The following is a 26,928-nucleotide window of genomic DNA, read 5'->3' as shown; positions in this document are numbered from 1 at the left end:
TGAGGGACGACGTCACGCTGAACAGAGGGAGACGCAGACAGAAATACACAGAGGGTTAACGAGGAAAGTGGGAACACACGGGGAACACAGGTGAAACTGATAATCATAACGAGACAGGGCGGGGTGAACTGAACATGACATGTACGGGCGTGAGAGTCACAAAGTAAACAGGAAGTGCACAGAGGTTCAGACAGGAGGAGAGAGAGCACGGGGAAAACACAGACATAACGGGCTGGGAAAACATGAAACAACCACAAAGGGAAACGAGGGCTCATAAATACATAGAGGGCACACAGGGGGAAGAGAGAGCACGGGGAGAACTTAGACATAATGGGCAGGGGAAGCATGGGATAAAACATAAGGAGAGACGAGGGCTCACAGATACACAGAGGGGCACACAGGGGGTAAAAGCCATGAAGGGAAAACACTTAGGGAACAACACAACAGGGCAACTCAGAAAACATGGCCTAAGCAAGGAACAAAATACAAACATACAAGAAAACTAAGAATACTGGGCCAACATGGCCCAGGACCATGACAGTTTCACTTCCTCTGAGGTGCAAATGCCAAATCATCCACCAAGTTAGTTGGTGAGATTCAAATAACCGTCTGCTGTGACTAAAGGGAGGATTTCTGGATCAGCGCTCAAACTAGAAGTCTTGCTGGACTCTCTCACCAGCTGAAACCTCAATGCTGCTGACTAAACATCTGCAGCGCATATTTAAAAATAATAGCTTACCACAACTAAAAGCTGCTACTGTTTTGAAAGAGGTATGACAAATGTTTGGAAAAAGTAAGAAATGGAAGCTCAGCAGTCATATGGTGGAAAAATCTTCGGGTTTTACAAGAAACCAGCAATAACAACATAGTCGTGCTCTTCAAGTTTGGGTGGCAAGGCAGCTCTAGTCACAGAGTAAAGATGTGTTTTCAGACAGGATTTAAAAATGTCAAGTGTTGGAGAGATCCTGCTTTGAAGAGGCAGACTGCTCCAAAGTTTAGCAAAAGGTCCGTTCTCCTCTGTTTCAGTCTGCTTCTCGGAACAACCACAAGCAATTAATCAGCTGACCTGGGCGTTGTACTTGGAGTATTTTTTGTTAAAAGATCAGAGAAGTACGAAGGAGCTGATCCATTTAAAGACTTATGTGGCTGTCACGAGTCGGGCTGCAGCATTCTGAACAAGCTGAAGACGAAAGATCGGAGCCTGGCTTATCAACAGATCGACACGTCCATCACAAAGATATTAACCATGTCTAAGGGCTGCGATTTGTAACTGCCAGCGGCTCAGTGTACTGATATTCGCGGTAGCTGTAGCTCAGATGGTAGAGCAGGTCACCAACTGGAAGGCTGGTGCTCTGAGCCCAGTCTGCAAATATCCTTAGATATTAGAAACACTTAGAAACAGGGTAGAAAAAAAGTGCTCGTGCGAATGTACAAATTGTGTAAAGTGCTTTGAGTGGTCAGAGCAGGAACACATTATATAAGAACCAATCCCTTTACCACTACTATCTTTGAATCTTTGTTTCACCTTCCAATCATGTCAAAGTAGAAAAAAGTGTAGCAGCATTACAGGTTAGACTAAAGGAAAATGTTGTCTTCCCTCAGGATGAAACTGATATCAACAAACGACTGAATCTGAGTGCAGAGGAGGGTGAGACATTTCTACTCGCTCCCGACTCCACGATTCTCTTCTCTACTAAGATCTTTTTTTTCTGGATTTTTGATTTACATGACAATTTTCTTCAAAGGGAGATCTGATCAAACTAATCACATTGGCATGTTTTACTTGCATGCCTCCACATTTTCTGCCTTGTTAAATTCCCCTGCATCTCAATGCTGCCTGTGAAGGTTCTCGGTCACCCGGGTCATCATAGTCTAAGGAGCTTGGTAAGAAAAGCTCCTGGACTGGGTGTTTCTTGAAAATGTAAAGGGCTTAAAGAAGTCCAGGAGCTTTTCTTACCAAGCTCTTTAATTTAAATTCTGATTTGACCCCTAACTGACTGGAAAAGCATAAAAACACAGTCTTAATGAAAATGCTCTTACTGGTGCAGACATCATGAAGACAATTATTCTTCATTTCTTTTTCAGCATCCGCTGCAGAAAAGAAGCACGCGCTTTTTGGTCGACCCCGGATGCTGCAACCTGACCAAAGTTATTGCATCCTCTACCAGGAGGGATTCATCAGCGCCTATAGCCACAAAGCCCTGATGCCCCTGTGGAGCTCTTTCACCATTGACAAGCCTGTAAGTCCATTGACTGGTGATAAGATGTAATGTTTTGGGTTTTTTTTGGGGAGGAGGTGTCACGGCTGCCGAGGCGAGCCGTGTGGATTTAGAAGGAGGACCCAAGATGCAGGCAGTGGATGAGATACCGGTGGTTTTATTTACAGAGGTGTAGTGGCAAACAAACAGTGGGGCATAACAAACAACTAAAGACACCTAAACTGGGAGAACTAAAATAACAGACCTGGGAGCATATGACAACGGATGATGAATAGCAGAGAGACGCAGACGAGGAACAGGACTCCGTGGAACACAGGGGAACACAGGGGAACAGACTGACACGGAGGAACACAGACGAACCGGCAACAGGCAGGAGAACACACAGGGCTTAAATACACACACCAGTAATCAGGGGATGAGAGACAGGAGGGCAACACAGCTGGGAGGAATCTGGGCTGACGGGACAGGGGAAACGTAAACTGAACACTCACATACGACGCGGACCTTCACAATAAAACAGGAAACTCAGATACATGGAACCAGACAAGACATTGAACTAAACAGACAGATTCACAAACAGATGGGGAGACACCATAGACAGACAGATACAGACGCAGACTCAGAGGCAGATCGAAAATAACACAGAACTTAAACAATCATCTAGAAAATGATAAACTAAAAGCGCTGGGTCACCGACCCAGGACCATGACAGGAGGGTAGTTATCTGATTACAAGTTTAGGCTTCAGATTGATATAAAAGTTCAATGTGAAGACACATAGATAATCAGTAGCTCTATAAAACTCCATCACTCTTTGAAAAATCTTATATGACAAAAAAGAATTACTGACTCACAGTGAATAAGATTTATGCAGTTTCCACATAAATCATGGATGGTGTGAACATATGAGGAGCTTGCAGCATTTGAAATTTCCGACTCATTCCAAGGGGGGGTTTAGAGGAAATGTGTCTGATTATTGTTTCCAACTATTCACTCTTATAGAATAAAAATCTGGATACACTCACCATTTTATAATTGTGATTATTTTAGGATTAGGATGAGATTTTAGCTGATGTTTCTAAAATGTGAAACCGCCCTAAACTAAATATTTAATATTTTAATGTGTGAACTATTGAATAGTTAGTTATGAACAAGTGCTAAGTGCACACTAGTAGTCCTCTAAAGACATCCAAATTTAATTATGTATTTACCATCTCAACACATAATTTGGCGGGTAGTTATTTATTAGTTGTTGCGGCAATAATCATCACAGTCTTGACCTATCAGGTTATAAGCTGTGAATCACGTTGTTAAGTGTTGCTGCTTGTTTTGTTTGGGCATATTTCTTACCTTAAACCAAAAAGGGCAAAGACACGTGTATAAAGATTTAAAATATGAAGTCAACTAATGCAATATTCAAGAAACATGATATCACTGCAGTTACATAATTGTAACCAATAACAGATGCAGAGGTGCCTCTTTGGCATCTCTTAGAAATACAGACAGCTACAACATTATACACTATATAAACGATACATGATGTATGATGCAAACAGAAAATTAAAAAGTGATCTAATAACAGAGAGAAATGTTTCATTATTTTATGATAATGATGCACAGATTTTGTCACCTTAAAAGTGATGATTTAAACAACAGTAGAAATGCAGCGTGGATGAAGTTTGGCTAATGATCTTCCACTCGGACTGTTCAAACATGAAGCGTTGGATCTCTTCCTACCACAGTCCAGTTTGACACATACACACACACACTGTGTTTTCGTATCTTTGTGGAGACATCTAATTGACATAATGCTTTCCCTAGTTCAGGGGTGGGGAACTCCAGGCCTCGAGAGCCGGTGTCCTGCAGGTTTTAGATGTGTCCTTGAGCCAACACAGCTGAGTTTAATGGCTAAATTAGCTCCTCAACATGTCTTGAAGAGGCGCTGCTCCTTCTGTGTGAACCCTAGCATGCACAAGTTGAAAAACTGGCAAAGTAAAACCCTCACAATTTACATACATTTAAAATACATGTTCCTGAAATAGAACTGTGGGTCACTTTGTGGTTGTACTCCCTGTGCTTGGTTTGCTATAAAAGACTGAAGCAGCAAAGTGTTTGTGATAACCAGTTTTTAGACATGATTTCTATTTTTCCTTTGGCAGAAATATTTGAAAATAACTGTTAATGAAATGAAATTGTAATTGAAATGACTAAAGCATGTTTCATATTCTTGTAGAATAACCTGGACCCGTTGCCTTCAGTCACACCAGATTGTTTTCGGGCTGATGTGAGAATTTCAGCATCTCAGAGTCCCAGATGTGATCAGTACCGGTATACTGCTGCTGGAAACCTGCATTCAGCCTTTTTGTACCCACCCAGTACGTACCCATCCTCACATAAATCCTAACTGACACAACAAGCACGCTAACTGACCTCCAGTCAACCTGGAGTCAGCGTTGAGGGACCACATGAGTACTCACAGAGTCACTACCCCAGTAATGTTCTGTCTAAACATTTTCTTATAGATTATAATAAGATGGGCATTTCCATCGCAGTTACACTCTTTCCAGACTCCCCCACACATCATTCCCCACAAATGTGTCTATAAACCATTTTCCAAACTCGTCTAAACTTGGACACAACGATCAAGCACACACTGACTCACTCTTGATGTCTTGATCATTGTGTGCTGGATCCTGTTCTACAAACCAGGTTCAACAAAGTCTGAGTCTAACCATAAACCTTGATTAACTCAACTCAAGGTTTAAGAATTCGGGGGGGGGGGGGGTTACTGGAAAGGCTGACACAGTGCTCACCATGAGTGATGACTGAAACCAACAACAATGAGGTCTACAAACCATTTTAGTGCTATTATCACTCTGGACTGAGAAATGTGTCACCGTGCTGCGACTGTGGAATATACAAGTTAAGCATTTATAGGACACTCATTAATATACATGCAAATTCTAAATTATTATGGGAGCAGCACTTTACCCGTGTGACTTTTTCTAAATGTTTCATTTTATTTAGGCACCATATTTGGTTCTTCGCCCATTTAGGGTTTATGTTTTTATAAGTGCGTACATATTAGAAGTATATTTAAAAAAATAGGAAAAACACAAACTTAAAAAAAACATTTATGAATTGTTACTGACACTGTTACATTTCTGACACTGGCACAAATATAATACATTGTGTGTAACATTGTGATGATGTCCAATAAGACCAAACCTGCAGAAATCTCGAGACGAGGAGTAAAACTCAAAAACGACTTCGCTTGAACTCACAAACAAATAATCCAAAACTACAACTCACAAGGAAAGACACAGCCAACACGACAAAGAACACAGAGACTCGGATAATATGTACACACCAGGCGATTGCAGAGACAGGAAACGCCAGGGAGCACAGCTGAATCTGACAAACAAGACTACAGGAAGCAAAAACTGAACATAGGCCTGTTCCAGGGGTCGGCAACCTGCGGCTCTTTAGTCCGTATAGTGCAGCTCCGCGTGGTTTGGGAGAATAAATTAGAAGTATTTAGCTGAAGTGTATTTCATTTATGTTAGTTCTTTTTAACTTGTAGTTCTAAATTGGAAGATTACTGTGATTTTGAAATATAAAAATAAAATTATATTTTATTATTTTTCATCGCTCAAAATAAGAGTCACACTCGCTGAAGCCGGTGTACCCGCCGAAACGCCGTGCATTTATCGAGACTTTCAACCCCAGGTAGGCCAGTTATGGATCTTCGGATCCACATTATGTCAGCAGCTGTTCTCCAGCGTTAACTATGTTACAAACAAACACCGCTCACGCCTCACAGACGACAGCGTACAGTCCTGCGTAAAGATGAAAGTGACAGCCCCGACCTGCAGACGCTGTGCGCAGAGCCCCAGTGTCCCAGGCTCCTCCCTGAAAAGAGTGTCAGTTGCATGAAGGGACCAGTTGATCAAATCCATAATTCCTCTTTAGGCTTTAGAGAGCAAGAATGAGACAGAGGCTTTCTGAGGCTTAGAGATTTACAATAGTAAAACTGCTTTATGGTCATAAAACAAACAAATCTACATATTTACAATTTCTAGTCTGAAAATGTCTAAAAATGCTTTAAACTGAATTACTATAAAGTGATATAGAAAACTGTGGCAATATCCAATATATTGTTGCTATGTTTGTGCTACATTTATGATGATGTATATTTTTTAAGAAATAACACAAGTAGATCTCACTAGATGCATTTGCTGTCTAAAAATTTACTTACTTTTAGTTCCTCTATAGCTTTTAGGTGAACTGGGTATGTCACCATTTTTATACAACCAATTTCACTCATTTCAGAAACCCAACAAAAACAATATTCATCTCAGCATTTAGAACAAATCCTGAACTACACAAACCATCAACGTGTCTTTTAGACCCCATTCCTACAAAACTGCTCAAAGAAGTCCTGCCATTAATTAATGCTTCGATCTTAAATATGATCAACCTATCTCTAATAATCAGCTATGTACCACAGGCCTTCAAGCTGGCAGTAGTTAAACCTTTACTCAAAAAGCATCTCTAGACCCAGCAGTCTTAGCTAATTATAGGCCAATCTCCAACCTTCCTTTATATCAAACATCCTTGAAAGTGTCACGTTTTAGTTAACGGACTCAGGCGCAGACCGGGAATCTTTACAGAGTTAACAATCAGTTTATTGACACAACGACACCAGGTGATGCTATTTACAACATGCTGGAGGGAGGGGAGGGGGGTCCAGGGTTCCGGGGTATGTGAGGGGAAAGACGGGAACCAGACGCCCTCCAAAGGCTCTCTCTCTTCACTCCCCACACTGGGGAAACACAAATCCACTCACTCGTCCACGGGATGACAGGCAGGCAGGGAAAGGGCCGGGAAAGATCTGTACAAGGAAACTTTAGTTAGAGGCGAACAGACGGAAAGAACTCACAGATTCTGATTCACAAACTACTGAGCGACTGACGCTGATAGCTCAACGATCCAGCGACGAGTGACACAGTGCTGCTGTCTTAAATCGGCCTTGTGATCATCCCGATAGGCAGCAGGTGCGTGGGCCAGGGGCGGGAGCCCATAATGAGCACCGCCCCGGCAGGTGAGAGAGAGAGAGAGAAAACATGTTGCCTAATACAGGATCAGCTGGTGAGGCACAGGGACCATGACAGAAAGAGTAGTTGTCAAACAGCTAACAGATCATCTGCAGAGGTTTATTTGAAGAGTTTCAGTCAGGTTTCAGAGCTCATCACAGCACAGAAACAGCTTTAGTGAAGGTTACAAATGATCTTCTTATGGCCTCTGACAGTGGACTCATCTCTGTGCTTGTCCTGCTAGACCTCAGTGCAGCGTTCGATACTGTCGACCATAATATCCTATTAGAGCGATTAGAACATGCTGTAGGTGTTAAAAGGGAGTTTTTCCTCCCCACTGTCTCCAAAGTGCTTGCTCATAGGGGGTCATATGATTGTTGGGTTTTCTCTGTATGTATTATTGTAGGTTCTACCTTACAATATAAAGCACCTTGAGGCGACTGTTGTTGTGATTCGGTGCTGTATAAACAATATTGAATTGAATATAATTCAGGGTTTCATCAACTTACCACAGTTTTGATGTAATGACCACAAGTATGGGAGTAGATGGGAGTGAAAAACACAATTTTCCAAGTGCAGTGGAAGTGCAGTGTCCAATGATAGTTTGCTCTGCTGTTACATCAGTAACATTGATCATACAAGTGGTCAATTTAAATGTAAAAAATTAAGAGAAAGACACAAAATTCTTCAAATTAGTGTGATCGCACATGTGCTATCATGCTGCAAAGATCATACGAATGAGGAAATGAAAGAAAGATTGAATCAGTTTGTGGGTGGACAGAGAGGAACTCAACATATATTAAGAAAACCTGTTTAACAAACTCTCTTACCAAAGTAACCGACGTATACTTTATAATAGTTCTCGATACAATGTAGCTATGGCTCAGGAGGCAGAGCCCTAACAAGCTAAATACGAATGAGATGGTTGGTGGTTCCAGTGTCCATATCAAGTAATTTTTTGAGGTTATTTAATAGAAAAAAAGGACACTGTACTCATAAATGTAGACTGAATATTGTAGTCACATCTTCCAACAACTTGATGCACCTTCATTCTCAAGGAGGAGGCATCAGACCTGTTTTATCAACCCAGAGGATAGAGACAGCACTCACCTGCTAACACATGAAAACGTGTATAAACATGCTTGTTTATTCACAATATTGTCAGAATTACTTATTGTCACGAGGTTAGACATGTGACCCTCCCATTTCCAGACGGTTGAAATAAGCTGGTTTGACAACAACAGGTGGTTAAAAGCCAACATTATGCCAGCTAATGCTATGTTCTAAAACCCACACGTTCGCTCTGATAAACAGTCTGACTACATTCTCACATCCTGTGAGAGTCTGTTCAAAGAAGGTTGAAGTGGCTCTAATGTAGGGTAACAGTTAAACTGAATGGTTGTTTGATTCTCTCTGTTGGCCCTGCAACAGACTCAGGGTCACTTGTGTGCTGCCTCTCACCAGATCCTCCTGAGAATCAAGGAAAAAAGAATCTTTCCATTGAACTTTTTTGTGATTTCCTTCCTCTTTGGAGATTAAAGAGGCCACCCAAACACATGAGATATCAATGGAGAGCCCAGGATATCCTCTATTTAGTACTTGGTAGGGTGGCCCAAATAAGTCAAAAGACGTAGACCAAAAACAAATGTCCATTACACAGGACATAAATGAATGGGCTGCTTCTCAGGAGGATATGACAGCTAGGATAGGCTCCAAAACAGGAAGCCGGTAAAGCATGCAAACCCAGCACGAACTGGAGGAAAACAGGCTGATGAAGCAAGAGGGAGACATTTAGAGAAATCATTTTTTGTCTGGTCTTACTTCCACATACCAACCAGATGTACTTCTCTGTCCAGCTGAGTGTAGCAGGAAGAGGTCATTGTTTATCTGTAACAGTATCTGATACAATGTGTGAGAACTCAGTACAGCTGCAGTGAATTAATAATTGCTTAACTGCTCCGACAATGGCAGAGACTGTCACTCGGCCATCCTTATCATCATTCTCTGCAGGCCGGGGGATTAGCTCAAAGTGTTTTAGTCGAGTGATGAAAGATGCAGATCTGAATCAGGTGTTTTGTTCTTAATGTTTGCATTCTTAATGCATCACTGGCATCAGAAACATATTTAGTGAAATGTGAAACTTTACATTTAGAGTTTCCAATATGTTTAGACTCATTTTCCTCTCCTTTGCCCAGAGTTTGGTTGCATGCAAGGAGTCAAAGTGAATGCAGAGCTGTCAGGAGACTGAACTATTTACAGTACAGCAAAAACTCCAAATGCCAACAAACTTTATTAGAAATGATAACAAAAAGAGCTGAAACAATGAAATGGAACTATTGAAGTGCTTTAGCTTTCTTGTTTTGCTCTAATTGGCCCAAGAACACAGTCCACAAACATTAGTTAGGTCATTATGTGGCCTTCACAAATAGACAGAACAACAACCAGGCACTGGCTTCAGTGGAAACTACATGAGTCATCCATTTCCTGAGCCAGATGCATTGACTTCTGTAAAACAGTGGTTCTCAAACTTTTCACAATAAATACCACCTCATAAAATATATGGCTCTCGAAGTACCACCCCTATGACGGACAATAAAGTACAGTAGTATAGGCCTATTTAACACCATATACAGTTTACACAAGACAATTTTCTTATATAAATGTTATTTATTTTAACTGTCATAAACAGGTTGTGACATGTGATGATAATAACACCTGTACTGCATTAAAACATTCACAGCAGGTGGGATATCCGGTCTTTTAGTGATGACCTGATGAACCCTGCTTCTGGGTCCAAACTACTCTGCATTTATCGAGGCTGTTGTCTTTTTAACATGTTTTAATACTTTGTATCTTGCTCTATTTAATCTGAACAAGTACCTAAAACAGTCAGTGATCCCTGATCCCTGTTGCAGCCTGGTTCCAGCTGTAAGCATCCTTTATTCTACTGAGCTGTGAGTAAGGGTGGCTAGCGGCTGCATGTGTAGGCTTGCCACTCAAATCTGTTAAAATCACTTTAAAAACATTGTTTTCTCCCCAAAATGTCATATTCTACTTCTACTGTACACAGGAAAGCTTAAGATGATCACGATTTCACTGTTTGGTAAACATGATAATTCATGTTATTACAGAAAGGCAATTAAATATTAAGAACACTTAGCTACATCTTCTGAAATTTGGTAGTTGTGTGAAACTACTGAACCTCACGTTGTTTTACATGCAGGAGTAGGGCAACCATCATCATTACTGCAACAGAATTTCTCCAGGGATTCCTATTGAAGACTGTCTGAATTATGTCTGATGTGGTACTGCCTCTCACCTTCTGTTACCCTCTAAAAGTCCTTATTTCCTTTTGTGTTTTTGCAGATCTTAATACAACGACGGACCAGCAGTATGATGCTTTACTGATGAGTAATGTGGTACCAATGTACCCCGAGTTTAAGAGTAAGTGCAACATTAAATGTTACTGAAAAAGCTGTAATGCACAATATTATTGGAGGTTGTAAAGAAAACATGTAACTTAACACCAACAAAACAACTTCATTGCTGAACATAAAATTATTGCAAAATAATACAGATCAAAAAGACATGGAAGGGAAGTTCACCTGAGTCAGAGGGTCCTAAGAACATAAGGTGACAGCGTGGAAGGCAGAGTGCAGCTGTTCTGACTCAGGACTCCCCAGGGGGCCACAGCTGCAGTCAGAAACCACGTTATCACGGGCCATCTCTAAAACACCGGACAATGTTTGATTTGTGGTCTGCGAGACAAAGCACTCTGTTACTTTTATTATTGTTCAGCTCATTCTCCAAAAACTCTGTTGTCTCAGGAACAAAAACACAGTCTTTAAAGTCTTTGGAGTTGGAAACCAAAGTCTCTGCTTTAATCTCTTCTGCCTCGTAGAGAGCACCAGAGAAACAATTCTTTTCATTCAGCCTTTAACGAGATCTTGTGTAGCTGCACATGAAGTCCTGGAAATCAATAAAAATCTTCTAAGAGGACAGACAAACAGAGTGTAGACTGCATGGGTTCACAGCTGGGGATCATTACAGATGATAAGACAAAGGAACAGAACTACGCACAAGTTACAAGGAAGAAAGAGAACACAACACAAAGACATGAAGATAGCACGCAGCGACAACAGACAGACAGAATACATGTACCGGTGTTACATAATTAAAATACAAAATATGAGTAACTGAAACCGTTGCATTTACCATGGTAATATTCATATGTTCGGCTATGCCCTCTCTATTTTTGGTAATTCCACGCTGGTGGAAACCCAAACAAAACACGAAAAATCTAGTTGGTATTGGTAATAGTAATAAATCACACAGCAATAGTACATTCATGTGCTCGTAAAAAGCATGTTAATATGTTAAGTAATACGTTACAAAATACATTTTGGGCATATATTCTGTAATCTGTAGTGGAATACATTTTAAAGTAACCTTCCCAACACTGCAGACACGGACATACGGCTGAGGTAACAAATACACATTACATAAAAGCAAGACCCTTGGATGCATCTAGAATATAAACAGAGTAAATTAACTTAGAATACGAGCCGACTGCTGGAGGAAGTGATAATGACAAAGGTGTCATGGTCCAGGGTCGGTGACCAAGCGTTTTGACTTTATCGTTGTTCTAGTTTCTTCTGCTTTTGTATTTGTTGTTGGGTTTGGTTCTGGTGTTCAGTGTTTTAATTATCCCACCTGTGTTCTTCCCCCTCGTGGACTTTGCGTCCCTGAGTTTGTGTTTGTAAAACAGTTTGAGTTTCCTGTTTTACTTTGAAGGTCTGTGTCCCGTCGTGTTTAATTAGATTCAGCTGTGTTCCCCTCTGGTGTGTCGTTCCCTCCTTACCTTCTGTGTATTTATAGGCTGTCTCCCAATTTAGGGTCTGCAGCCTTAAAGTACGCAGCCTCAACGATCCTCAAGGGCCGCGTACTCAAAGACTGTTAAGGCCGGAAGTGTGAGGCTTGTGAAATGGGACAGTCTAGCCTCCGTTGCGCTGCCCAGGTTGCCTAGCAACCATGAGACTAACAGCTGGAAACGTGTCATACAGCTTTGTTTGACAGAAATGAAGGAGAAAATCTTTTGTTTGTTTGTTTGTTTCTACATGAGCTTTGATCATTCTCTGTGAGATTAAGCTCAGCTTTTGAACGGCGTATATTTTAAAGTAAAGGCTTTAAAACCAAGTTAGTACAAACGTCACTAATGTCACATGACTTTGCCGACATGTGGCCAACAGTAATGTTTTAATGTTCTTCGTTATTAAACATTTGCACATAAATAAGTGACATAATATTCAGTACTTACTTAAAGTTTACTCTTCGGCTGCCCCTCATCCGCCGTTTTTTTCAGGCAAAATTATCCACACCCACCGCCGCGCTATGCATTCTGGGATATGTTGGGCCACGAAGTCTACACTGCCACAGCCTTAAAATTCAGGGAAATGAAGGACGCATTTGAGGGCTGCATTTCGAGCAGCCTTTGAATTGGGACAGCGTTCGGCGCACCGCTGTGACGTAATCGGCCTTGAAATGCGGCCTTTAAGGCTGCAGACCCTGAGTTGGGATACAGCCATAGTGTGTGCCTGCCTGTGTTCCTTGTCGCGTCGTCTGTGTAACCTGGTGTAATTTCTGCGTCTCTCTGCCATATTCGCTCCTCATGCCGTGTGTGTGGTTTCAGGTTCTTTAGTTTTCCCCAGTTTAGGTTTTGTTGCCCTTTCTGCTTTTGTACTCTGCTTTCACTACAAATAAACGCTCGCTCGCACCCCAGCCAGTACCTGCATTTTGGATCCTTTTCTCACCACGCCACACGACTGCTGCAGCCGTGACAAAAGGAAAATAGCAATCTTAAAATATTTCCAAAGAAACCCCCAAACAAAGACATAAGTCATTCAAAAACAAATCAATAAACAAAGAAACAAAAACAAAAGAATCTCACAATGACCACGACTAAGAAAAAACGACATTTCCTCCTTTTGTGCCTTCACTTCTCTATCTTCTCTTCTTTTTCAGGGATCTGGGACTATTTCCACAACACACTGCTTAAGAAATATGCCTCCATTTACAATGGCATGAATGTGGTATTGGGTCCAGTGTTTGATTACAACTATGACGGACAATTTGACACTCCAGAGCAGATCCAGCAGTAAGTTTTATTTCTAGTCCAATGATAATATTTTCTTTTGAAAATTCCATCAATATAGACTGAGTTGTGATATTGTGCAAATATCTTAATGCTTTTTAACAAAAAGACCAAAACCAACTGGCCTGGTGCTAACCCACACTATCCATCCCAAATAAGTAAAGAAATTAAATGGGAACTCTGTCTTTTTTACCCTTTTCCACAAAATTAGAAATGAGAGCGAATCTGAGGGAGGACAGTAAAAACGGTGTGTGTTTCTGAACAAAGATGCTGAAAGGTTTTAACCCTCGTGTTGTGTTCGCTTCTCAGGAACACCAATTTGACCCGGGGCATGTTTACTTATCTAAAAGTGTCAGAAACCAAAAGAATCCCATTAAACACTGTTTATCTCGTCATTAACTCCATTACTCACCATTCCAATCAACATTTGGTGTAATGGTGTTCTTCACACAGATCATGGTTCAATCAGGATAATTCCCTTGTTTTTCATTTAAAAAAATGCATTTTAAAACTTTTTGATGTACGTTGTAATTATATTATTAGGTTATTGTTTTTGGTAGTTTTGGTTTTCTTTAGTTCTTCCTGATTGTAGTCCTTCCTCCCTTAGTAGTTATCTTAGCCTGTGTTTAGTCTCTGTTCCCTGTATCCCACCTTTCATGTCTAGTCACCCATGTCGCTGTGTTCCCTATGTCTCCCCAGTTACTGTGTTAAGCTTGTGTGTCCTATTATTATGTTGCTCTTTGTTGTTTGCTGTCTCCTCTGTTTGTTTTTTTTGTTTTATTTTTTTTTTCTTTTTTTTTTCTCCATACAGGTGACCCAGGAGTTCTTTTTTTTTTCTCTCTCTCTCTTCCCCCCCCTTCTCACCGTCTCTTCTCCCCTTTGGTTTTCTTTCTTTCTCTCATTCATTCCCCCTGTCCTATTTATTTTAAAAAAAAAAAAAAAAAAAAAAAAAAAGACAAAGGATGAACTGAAGCTCTGCCATCACGTAATGTCGCATACTGCTGTTTCTGATGTCATTTAGAAAAAAAAAAAAAAAAAAAAAAAAAAGAAATAGCATAACCATGAGTTACATATAATGTAACTTAAAGTTACATTATATGTAACTTAGGATAAAACTGCAAACATAGCGTATATTGCAGTGGACTACATACAGTAAGCGCCTGACGGCCTAATAGGTTTTCTTGCAGTAACACCATCTACTCGTTCTGCAGTAGGATTTTGTGTTTGTTGTTCATAGATCAGGCTTGTATCTGAGACCAGGAGTTCAACTGTAATTTAAATGGAATTCAGTAATCCTGTGTGACCACCACATCTGCACCAACAGAGCTCCTCTGTGTCACACTGCTAAGGTCAACAGTGACTGTTAGAAAATCAGCTTGCTAATGACTGTGTGCATTTCTGTGGGACTCTAGGTTTCTTCCTGGTACAAACATCTCCATCCCCACACACTACTTTATTGTGTTGACCAGCTGCAGGGACTCTGCTCAAAGCGTGACTTCCTGTGACAGCGAGCTGCAGACTGTATCCTTCCTCCTGCCTCACAGAGCTAACAACCTGGAAAGTTGCAAAGTAAGTGTCCTGATGTCATAGTTTTTCAAAGAAAAAACAGTACTCACTTTGAGTGACCACAGCCTGAAAAATGACTGGAACACTTTGTATTGCTCAATGTGAAACTGACTCCGAATGATAGTCTACTATTCCTCACTCAACCCATTCACAAGGCTCCATTGTCTTCTGTTCCCATATAGCGATAACACTTTGCTATGGCAATACAATTCATGTCTATTTGTAGACTGAGAGCATGGTTGCAGCAGGTTGAAACTTTTTTGGGGTTTTTTAGTTCCCTTTTCTTCCTTGTTTTTTTTCTTCTTCAATCGTTTCCATTTATAAACATTTACCAGTCTTGGCCAAGATACCAGGAAACTGTTGTTCGCTCCCACATTTCCTGCTGCAGGACAAAATATCACATTGTTTGCCATGAAATAACCCTTATATAACACTCAATGTGTGTTTCTGTGATAAACTAAAGTATAGTCACATATAAGTATATTTTTAATGTTTTGTACATGGATTTGTTATATAATGTAAGACATATACAGTGTTTCAAATAACGTACCCTGGTGCAGGAAAGGTAGAAGAATAAGAGGGTAAACTGGATTACATAAGTCAGACATACTGTAATGTAGTGGTTTACATATTTGCCTGACGGGCAAAAGATCTAAAATGCCTCGACTTAAAAATCTGCCTAGTGAAATATGCAGCTCTACCTTTTGAGGCGATCCCTTGATGAGAAAGAGAAGCAGGAAGTAGCTCACGTTAATCAGATGTTCTGAAAAAAGAAACAAGAACACACATCAGACAGATGTTTGATTCCAGCTGTTCAGAGTCCAAAATTAGCTAAATATCAAGAACTGGCTTAAATATTCCTTTATGCTAGTTAGCTGGCTAACATGAGTTCAAGCAGGTCTTGCGCCTCGGAGGAGTGAGGGACTTTGTGATGGAATAACATAATGTGTTACAAGCTTTTATCTCCCAAAGATAATAGAAACTATTTGTTTGTTGTATTGGCAGAAATGCTCCCAAGTTGTGTGGATGTACTTTTTACTGACAAGTCATATTCATTCGATTTATGTTGAATTATTTTGAAAACCCACTTGCTATGGACCATGAACACAGAAACCTACTCTAAGATTGTTGTAAAAAAAAATGACTGAATGATGACTGAATGAACCCAGAAGTGTCCAAAACACTCAACCCTCTAAATAGCTTGAAAGTACTAAGTACTTTCTTTTAATTCAATACAGTAAAATAGTGCTGATCAATTACCATAATAAATTAATGAAGATATAAGACATTGTTGCCAAAGATGTCCATCGTCATCATGGCTCACTAAGCTTTAATCAACTTGTATAGCTGCAAAAACGCTCTGTTGAGACAGCTGGTATACAGCTACCGCAAACAACATTCAAAACAGTTCCACTGTTCATAAAAATGGTGAATGGCATCCATACAAAGTTATGATTTTTAATTGTTTTGCCTTTTTCCTTCCACAGAGTACAGAAGCAGAATCTCAGTGGGTTGAAGATCACATGTGGTTCCACCAGGCACGAGTCAGGGATGTTGAGTGGCTCACAGGGCTGGACTTTTACCAGGGTAGCAACCGACCAGTCCCAGAGCTGCTGAGGGTGAAGACCCGCCCCACAGCAGCCATTTACAGAAAACAATAAAATAACCCATAAGCACCCCTTTAGTTATGTCATGACACTGGTAGCACTGGTCATCAGTTCATCAATGAATAAAGTAGAAGTTGAAGGAATTAACATTGTCATTGGGTCTTCTCAAAACAGAAAAAAAACATCCATACTGATCCTAAAAGAAGTTATTTATAATATACAGTATTATATTCTCTCCTATCGCAGAGATTTTGGGTTTGTTATTGGATAAACTGACTGCCTGCTCAGTCATTCAGGCAGGGGGACCAAGAAGGTGGTTCTGTTGATCTGGAAGTTTTCAGTGCGAGAAACCTTCCATTGCTCATCCAAGTGACTTGTTCTGTCTCCACTGAAAAAGGAGACTAAAAAACTCAGACTTTTTACTCATAATTCTGGGATGGAAAAAATTAAATTAAGTCTGTCTTTAATTAAAATTAAAGATGTTCAATTTAAAGTTTCACACAGAACACCTGTGTTTCCACACTCTGGGATAGAAGTAGAGATATTTTTGCAAATATGTAAGTATATGTGAGTAAAAATCCAACGAGGGTGCAAGTCACAAGTCCTCTCAGTAACGTTTCATGGGTGGGTCACAGTCTGCCTCAACCGTTTGGAAGAGAATAACCGAAATGTAGAAGATGACACATTATCTACTAGCACAAACAGCATTTTTGATTCAGAGACAAAACCCTTACTGTGACACACCTCGAATACCACACATGTCCAACTTGCACCAAATTCTACAGGAAACACAACCACAGCATGAACATTTTGCTGCTGATGCTCACAACATTTTTAAATGTTTGGCTCAGGGCAAGCATGTGATTAGTGGTCTAACAAGAGGAAAAATCACACAAGTAAAAACAAAGTTACTCACTGTATTTGTGGCTGCAGAATGGATAAAAATGGCGTTCAGGATAAAAACTCTGGAGCCCGGTCCCTTGCTGATGACACATTACAGTTCTCTTGGTTTGGATGTTTATTCACCTGCTACATCAAAATGAAGGGGTATTCCTGCCTGAAGGGGTCATCCAAATTCCACTCTTCATCGGTACTGACACAGGGTAATTTCCTGCTCACAGACTTATAAGCTGTTCTCAAAAGTACAAGGACAGTCTTCTAGTGAAGGGCAGTAATGTGTGGAGGAGTGACTTGAAATAACCTTTACTGGTATAGCATACATCAACAGTCACCTGTGTGGTGGTCATTATTATTATTGCCGTTGAAGCAGTGCTGCTGTCATCACAGTGGATTTCTCTGGAAGATGGATTACTCTACAGCTCTGTGAATGTGTGAATAAGACTGCAAGTAAAAATGAAAGTAGTTACTGAATGACTCATGCAGTAAAATAACAATTTACAAAAGCCCAAGCACCTTTGAAAGAAAATTACAGTGGACAAGGTAAAATGATGCCGCGGTGACACTTCCCTGAGGACTCATCTTATGAGTCCCGAGAGCCTTTTGCCAGTAAAAAAGCCATATTGTTATGCAAGCATGCTTCGAGAACAGTAAAATGTTGTGTAACATTTTAAATTAATGTATTCATTTACAATCCCAGAGTGATCGAATACTGTACACATAATATTTATGGATTATTCTTGTAATGTTGTTTATATTTAAAATTTGTGATTTTTGCGAGATTAAACAAAGTTTGTCTAAAAAGTAAGACGAGAGGAAAGATTTTGGAGCAAAACTATACCGTCTCCATAGGTGGATCTAAAAACCACGGGATCAATAACCTCAGATCCTAACTTGCACCTCTTCTTTCATCACCTCTGATTCTATGATTTAGATGTTTAGCTAGGATTCGAAGAGAGCTCAAATGACCTGATTTATTTTTGGTTAAATAAGTTCAACAAGATGAAAAAGGAGGTTAAATACACAGTGGGCCAAAATTCAAAACTGGAACAAAGTCGCAGCCTAACATTAATATTTATTGAAAAAAAAATCTTCCTCCAGATATAAGAATGAATCTTCTCTTATGGACTCAAACAGGTTTTGCTGAAAGACTGAATATGGAACAAGCAAAGCTTAATACTAAACGATATATATATTAGCTGTTTAATACCAGTAGGCCAGCTCTAGTAATTTGGTATGGCTTCGCGGGCCAAATGTAATTAGGCTGGCCAGAGTTTGACACTTATGTGCTAAGGTTTAACAGATCCACTGAGGCTCAAAATTGATTGTCTTTAATATTTGGATGGAATTTTTTTGTATTAATCGCTGCCCGATTTCTAGAAGCCAAGCCTGTGTCGCTAGCTATCACGTAGCACATCATTAAATACCAGCTAGCCCAACTTCAGTAACCCTACAAACGTCACTGCTGTTTAGTTTTCTGTCTTCATTTGTGTTGGAAGTGATAGCAGAGCTGTACGTTTGAATTTTTCTAGAAATCTCAGTCAGAACATGCTACATCATGTTTAGCTGGAAACTGAAGAAGGCTTTCCACTCTGTAAACCATCAGATATTGTTGTCCAGATTGACTCAGTTTAATATCTCCAGTCAGGCTCTTCAGTGGTTTGCCTCATATCTCTCACACAGGAAACAGTGTGTGGTGTTGGATGGGGTTAAATCTCCATATTTAGACTGTGATACAGGGGTTCCTCAAGAATCTGTTCTAGGGCCCTTATTGTTCTCTCTTTTTATCAATAACTTACCTGAGGTCTGTCCAAATATATTTACTCAAATGTATGCGGATGATGCAGTTATATATACGCAAGCAAATAGTGTCCAGCAGGTGGCAAAAGATCTTACAGCTGCTTTAGCATTAATGCATAGCTGGCTGGAGGACTCATGCCTAATGTTGAACACCTCAAAAACTGTCGGTATGTATTTTTCAAAACGCTCCTTAAACTTGAAGCAGTCAAACATATTCCTGGATGGAGCAGAGCTTGAATTAGCTCCAGAATTTAATTATCTTGGGGTCATTCTAGACCCAACATTATCCTTCAAGAGTCACATAAATAAAGTGTCCCAGGTACTTAAATTTAATAATCGAAATTTTATTTTATTTTATTTCATTTTTTTTTGCCTGTCCCGTTTGGCTCTTTTGCATCAGAATTGTTGTCTAAAGGCAAAGAAAGATGCCCAACGGATTTACTTTACCAAATTGACCATCCCAGCCTTGCCGTAATGGTCCATTTGATTCACCTTTTATTGTTTATTTTATTTTCACTTACTGAATACGGGACAGACTTGACTGGGGGAAAGAAGGGGAGAAAGAAAGAGGGAAAGAGAAACAGCTGAGAAGAGGGACGGGGGAGAAGGGCAAAAGACAAAAACCAACAGAACGGGCAGAGAAAAAAAATGCATATATCAATCACCTGGATCACCTGCTGAGAAAGAAAAAAGAAAACAAGCAGAAGAGAACAAGAGTAATAGAATAAACAACATCACAATGATATATGGGAATATGACAGTAAATACTAAATGTTAAACATTATTGTGCAGCACATAAGATCAACAGAACACAGTGTGCTTTGAGGTAGGAGCCAAAAAGGGTGTAGTTTGTGGGTGTGATCACCCGTGTGTACACCTGTGAGCATGGACGCGCTTGTTTTTTTAAAAGGTTCCTTCATGTAATGATCTGCTAGAGGGTGTGGGGGGGCCACAGCCCCGTCCTCCAGGGTGTGAAGCAGGTGTGGAGGAGATCAAAACTCCAGACATCCAGAGGCCCCCAGAACACAAGAGACCAAGGAAGACCAACAGAGGGGCAGCTGCGCCACTGTCCCGGAAAGAGCTGAGGAGAGTCCCAGATGAGGGCTCACTCAGCAGCCGCGGGGCAGAAGCCAGGGGGAGTTGCAGTGACGCGCCCGTGAGCTCCGCCGGCAGCCAGCCGTGCCTGAGTGACCGAGCCCCAGGCCAAGAGGCCGGGGGCACCCCACCTCTGAAGTGGCCCGAGCGAGCCCCAGGCTCCAGGCCCCGATAAGCGGCCGCCAAGGAGTGAGCCGGTGTGTACCTGGACGCCCACCCCCAGACACAAAGAACCACCAACGCACCGACACCTGAGGGCGTCTGCCACCGGCAGGGGGAGTGGTGGTAGGGCGAGATAGGCCTCCAAACCTTGGAGGGCCTGAGGTGTCCCCAGAGAGGTGGCGTCTGACACCCAACCTGACATATAGACACAGACATACAGGCACACACAGATACAAACATCCATTCCCACCCTCATGCTCTCATATGCACTTACTCCACACTCAACCAACATGGAGACAGACATAAAGAGACGCTGTACACACGATCACACTCCCCCAAGTGTACTCTACAAACCGGGTCTAGGTACCCTTGCCCCTGGAGGGGGGAACTGCACCCAGACCCAGGTGGTGTTACCCTTTTCCCTGCGGTGGGGAGAGGCAGACCGCCCCGACTCCGCAGCAGCAGGGAGGCCCCACACTCCAGACCGCAGTCGGACGGCAAACTCCTCCTCCTAGCCCCCCCGCTCCAGCAGGTCGCAGAGAATGGGGGTGAGAGAAGACTCCAAACCTCCCTCCACCCGCTCATTGTAGTGTTGATGCATGTGTGTTCTAAGGTGCATTTAAAACCCAGGAGGGCATGGAGCTACCTGCCAGAGAGCAGCAGGTAAGCGCATAGCCCCTCCTGCTAGCCCTCAATGTCTACGTGTATTTAACCTTGAGAGGTGGGCAATGACGCCAGGGGTGGGGTGTACACCCTGATGGTACTTTGGATTCCGTGTAGCGTGCCCACCCCCAAGATCCTATATGTATGTGTAATGAGAGTGTGAGTAATGTGAATGTCTAAGTTGTGGGATAAAATTGAGGCAGAGGCAGCCAGAAGGGGACAGAGGGGGGGGTGGCCTCCTCTGCACCCTGGTGACATACCCCTACTCCAAGGTCCTGCATGTGTGGGTGGTTGTGGTGGAGCGGGAAGAGGGAGGCAGCTGGAGATGGGGAGGGAAGGAAGGGAGGGGCAAGTGACACCTCCCTGGGGCCAGCTCCCCCGCTGACCCCAGTAGGCACCCCCATACTCCACGACCCGCCAGGGAAAGGGGGCCCAGGCCCATCCAGACCGGGGCCCAGTGCAGCAGCGCCTCCCGGCCCCACAGAGCCCGGGACAGTCCACCCAACCCCACCACAGAGAAAACTGCACCCACCCCACCATCCACTCTTCTTCCAGACTACATAAGACAATAAACACCCAGGCTGAGATCTTCCTAATCTAAATTTTAATCATATACGTAATAATTTAAATATGAATGTTGCAAAAACTTATTTTTACTCAATGATCATCTCTCATATGGACTATTGTTTGACGTCCTGGTCACTTGCATGTCCAACAACACTTAAAACTATTGAAAACATTTATAAAAGAAGTTTAAAACTACTTGACAAAAAACCGACTTCCCACCACCACTGTCATGTGTTAAAAAAACATAAATTACTGAACTTCAATAACTTAGTGAAACTTAAAAGAGTGTGTTTAATATATAAGGTCTTACACTCCCTTGCTCCACCACCACTAAAGCAGTTCATTAAAGCAGTTCATTAGGCATAAAGAAAGCTCAGACAGGACCACTCGAGCTACAATCCGAGGAGACGTGTTTATACCCCACAGACGGACAGCATTTGGGCAGAACGTCCTTTCTGTCCAGGGTGGCCATCTATGGAACAGTCTTCCTCAACCCATTAGAGAATGCTCGACATTCAATTTGTTTAAGGCAAAGGTTAAAAACTGGTTATGGACAAATCAAGTGTGTGATCATGTATGAGTTGTATAGTTTTAATGTTTTATTTGGGAACAGAATGGTGTGTATGTGTAAGTTTGGTGATGGAGTTTTTATTATGAATGAATGATGAATTTTTATGAATTATTATGTCTATTTTTTATGTTTAAGGACAATAGATGGAAATTAGCCTTTGGCTATAATCTGGCATGTTTACATTCATGTAATTTTTTTTTTTACATTTATGTTCATTGACATGCACTGTCCTAAATAAATAAATAAAATAAATAAAAAACTAGCGAGCTAACTTCCTGCTAACTGCTCTCAGTGATGCCGCAGTGTTCGTTTGACTTTGGGATCTGGGGTCTGGGGTCTTTAGGACCCAGATTACTCCACAAGGCTCCTGACTACGGCAGCCGTAATGCTCCCACAATCCCTCAAGCGGTGCGGCTCCATAGCTCACCAAAGTCGTACTAAAACATTTTTTTGACAGATTTTTGAGTGCTGTGTACCACATAAAATCGGTTCGAGGTCAGTAAGCACAACCAGAATGAATACATAAGGCGCACCGGATTATAAAGTGCACTGTCAATTTTTGAGAAAATTAAAAGATTTTAAATGCGCCTTATAGTGCAGAAAATATGGTTTTATATACTGTCAAATCACAACAACAGTTATGTCAAGGCGCTCTATATTGTAAGGTAAACTATGAGCAAGCACTATGAGCAAGGCGACAGCGGGAAGGAAAAACCCCTTCGTGTTAAAACTTCCTTTGAAGACATGCTGTGGAAGAGAGCCAGAGATTAATAATAACTAATAATTAAAGCCAGAGTGGTGTATAAACATGGATGATCTGATATTGTCATGTTGGTGTTGTTCCTGGAACAACATTGCAAGTAACCAATCACATTGTTGTGATGTTATTCTTTGGCGCACCAAGCCATTCGTGCATTTATGAAATTCCAATGTTGCAAGGACAATATCAATTCTGCTTAGCGTTTATTAAAGGGTTAGGGTTAGGGTCAGGGTCGGCAGACAGAGGCGGTTTCTCGCAGCTTAAGTACAGTTTTTTGTTTTACGGCTTTTTTTCCTGAAGTCGCAAAAGTATGACATCACAACATTCTGATTGGTCACCTGCAATGTTGATCCTGGAACAACATTTACTATGTTGTTCTAGGATCAACAACAACACGACGATATCAGATCGTGCTATAAACACATGGTGGGTGAAAGGTGGTGAGAGAAGGACAAACGCTCAAGCATTAGCAGCCTAAGTGTATTGCAGCATTAGGGAGACTTCAGGGTCACTCGATCCATCTCTAAATATTAGCTTTGTTAAAAAAGAACATTTTAAGCCCAATCTTGTAAGTAGATTGGGTGTCTGTCTCACAAGTTTAAACTGGGAGCTGGTTCCAGAGAAGACGGGCCTGTAAGCTGAGCACTGCCTCCTATACTTCTTTTGAATAAAATAGCATCCACCAGCCAGCAGTAGGAGAGCGCTCTTTTTGGGTGATATGCTAGTATAAGGTCATAAGATGGGACCTGACTATTTAAGACCTTGTGTGCAAGGAGCAGGATTTAAATTTTAATTCTGGATTTAATATAGGAGAAAAATGCTTATCACATTGTCTTCTACTCTATTCTAATTCTTGAGGCATTAGTTTTTACCGAATGCTGAAACTGAATCCTTTTGACTCAGTGGCCTATAAACAACGTCTCACATTTGCAATCATTTTTCCTAAGTAGTGTTTCTTAGGTTTCTTTCTAGGAAGGACTGTTTTCTATCTCATTACCTTTAAGCCACTCATACAGTTTAGACTTTAAGTGTACTGTTTAGCTAAATACACCATGACAACATGCAAGTGTCCTTACGAAGAGTCTATACAAAGTCAAAATACAACATCACACCCCCAGTAATTACAGGGATATTCAGAAACAGGTCCAAAGCTCCTTTTTTGGCGTTGTCACAGCAACAGTCACATCAGTTTGCCTTAGGTTATAGAGTAAGGATCCTATAATGATAGAGAAAAACTGCAGCAATCACTCATCCTCCCATGAGTTGCCTCATTGCTCATGGGACAGCGGAAAGGAGAAACTCCTTTTCAACAGGAAGAAACCTCCAGCAGAATCATTTAGATAACCTCTTGTCTTCTGTGTTCTACTTTATTTCCTTTGTCACCAGCTTAATTAGCTGTTTCAGCTGCTTCTTGTCTTCCAGGTGTTTCCTTTCTCTCAGATTACTCCATTTTTGCTCTCTTCAGTCTTTGTTAGCATTTTCCCTTCCTGTATGTCACCTTCCTACTTAGGATTTGTTTTACACTTGTGTATCTCACTACATGTTTTCAATGTCTGTTATCTAATATATCTACTATTTTCAAATATTCTCGTCTTTTTTGTTTGTAATACTGTAGACTTTGGAGGTGGGGTGCCCCCGGCCTCTCGGCCTGGTGCTCGGTCACTCAGGCACAGCTGGGGGCCGGCGGAGCTCACGGGCGCGTCACTGCAACTCCCCCTGACTTCTGCTCCGCGGCTGCTGGGCGAGCCCTCATCTGGGACTCTCCTCAGCTCTTACTGGGACTGTGGCGCGGCTGCCCCTCTGTTGGTCTTCCATGGTCTCTTGTGTTCTGGGGGCCTCTGGATGTCTGGAGTTTTGATCTCCTCCATACCCGCTTCACACCCTGGAGGACGGGGCTGTGGCCCCCCCACACTCCCTAGCAGATCATTACATGGAGAAACCTTTGGAATACAAGCATGCTGATCCACACAGGTATGCACACATGGGTATTCACAGACGCGGACTAAAGCTTTCTTGGCTGCTGCCTCAAAGCACACTGTGCGCTGTCTATCTTGCGTGCTGCACAATATCGTTTATTATTTAGTAAATATTGATATCTATGACTAGCTAGTTTATTGTGATGGTGCTTTGTTTTCTCTATTATTATGTTGCTCTTTGTTGTTTGCTGTCTCCTCTGTTTGTTTTTTTTTGTTTGTTTGTTTTTTTTCTCCATACAGGTGACCCAGGAGTTCTTTTTTTTTTCTCTCTCTTCCCCCCCTTCTCACCGTCTCTTCTCCCCTTTGGTTTTCTTTCTTTCTCTCCCCCTCTTTCTCTCATTCATTCCCCCTGTCCTATTTATTAAAAAAAAAAAAAAAGACAAAGGATGAACTGAAGCTCTGCCATCACGTAATGTCGCATACTGCTGTTTCTGATGTCATTTAGAAAAAAAAAAAATAGGATTTGTTTTACACTTGTGTATCTCACTACATGTTTTCAATGTCTGTTATCTAATATATCTACTATTTTCAAATATTCTCGTCTTTTTTGTTTGTAATACTGTAGACTTTGGCTTCCTGCTTTAATTTAGGTTAGTTTTAAGTTTATTTCTGCATCTGAGTCCTCTGAAAATGTATTTCTCCTGCAAAATAACACAACTCACCTTTAGCAGGTTTAAATACCACATGTTATTAAGTCATCTCTGTCTCATCTCTTTGTTTTCACCTGCTACAGCCTGCATTGACCCTGTCAGGTTACAGGCGAACAGTTTGGTTTGGAGCTCAAATGTAAATGAATTCATTCATTAAATTATGGATTACTAAATAGAAGATGACCAAAAACAACCACTCTTCATTATTTATTGTTGGGGGAAAACTCTGTAAAAAACCCAGGAGAAATAAAGACACAATGAGACAAAGTTACTTTCTTTATCAAACGTGTACACGGGTGAGCTGCTAAGAACAACTCCCACCATGCACAGTGGCTTGGTAATTTTTATAGGAAAGACAGTGAGAACAGGATAAGAAAATACAAAACAAATAAAATAAACAACTCCATATGTGGCGCTAGTCTCGTCAGCAGAGAGCTGGGAGAAGGCTGTGAGAGATAAAACAATCTAAAACAATATGTCCCAAAACAGTATGTCTTTGCTGAGAAAGTCTAAAAAGATAATTCTAAACTAATCTAACCATAGACAAAAGGGCATGCTTGCACATTTAAAAGAAGGTAAAGAAACATAGAAACATTTTTCCTGTAACATTCCCTCCTGTTTTAACTTATTTTAAATGTATACAACAATTGTCTATGAAGGTTATTTATTAAGTATCTTAGGCAATTTTTTTAATTTCCAAAATTTTCAAAATGTCAGCATAGCAGAAATGGCAGTCATTTGGTCTAAAGAATAAAACAAAAGAAAATAATAAAAAGAAAAACATAGTAAATGAAAATCATAGTAAATGAAATAACAAGTGGAATAAACAAGAAAAAATAATAAAACTAAAACTACAAAAAATAAAAGGATGAAAACTAAAATGAAAACTTTGTATTTAAAAAAATGATGAAAACCTAATATGTAAAATGAAAACTTCAAAAAATACAAGGATGAAAACCTTATATTTAAAATGATGCAAACCTTAAATTGAAAACTTTATATGTAAAATAATGAAAACTTCATATTTAAAATGAAAACTTTATGTTTAAAACTGAGAACTTAAAAAAAAAATAAAAAAATAGATAAATAAAAGGATGAAAACCTGCATAACCTACTAATGTTTTAATCAGTGCGTGATCACTTGACAAG

The 26,928-nt window shown here is 40.8% G+C and overlaps 1 protein-coding gene across 4 annotated transcripts in view; it reads left to right on the top strand.

The window, feature by feature from the left end:
• The window catches only part of LOC309699506 (ectonucleotide pyrophosphatase/phosphodiesterase family member 3), a 39,879-nt gene extending 21,571 nt beyond the window's left edge, over window positions 1–18,308 (top strand). For all 4 annotated transcript variants that reach the window (XM_082522554.1, XM_082522553.1, XM_082522552.1 and 1 more), the window contains 7 exons: window positions 1,603–1,648; window positions 2,086–2,240; window positions 4,452–4,593; window positions 10,681–10,758; window positions 13,336–13,468; window positions 14,878–15,034; window positions 16,519–18,308. In XM_082522554.1, the coding sequence (XP_082378680.1) occupies window positions 1,603–1,648; window positions 2,086–2,240; window positions 4,452–4,593; window positions 10,681–10,758; window positions 13,336–13,468; window positions 14,878–15,034; window positions 16,519–16,692 (885 nt within the window). In that variant the 3' untranslated portion in view covers window positions 16,693–18,308. The remainder of the gene's footprint in view (window positions 1–1,602; window positions 1,649–2,085; window positions 2,241–4,451; window positions 4,594–10,680; window positions 10,759–13,335; window positions 13,469–14,877; window positions 15,035–16,518) is intronic.
• Window positions 18,309–26,928: the final 8,620 nt, after the last annotated feature.

The sequence above is a fragment of the Aulonocara stuartgranti genome (genome assembly GCF_965226115.1).
Source record: "Aulonocara stuartgranti genome assembly, chromosome: 22".
In the NCBI taxonomy this organism is placed as follows: domain Eukaryota; kingdom Metazoa; phylum Chordata; class Actinopteri; order Cichliformes; family Cichlidae; genus Aulonocara; species Aulonocara stuartgranti.
Note: the sequence above shows the minus strand (reverse complement) of the source record. Positions and strands in the feature narration are given on the sequence as shown.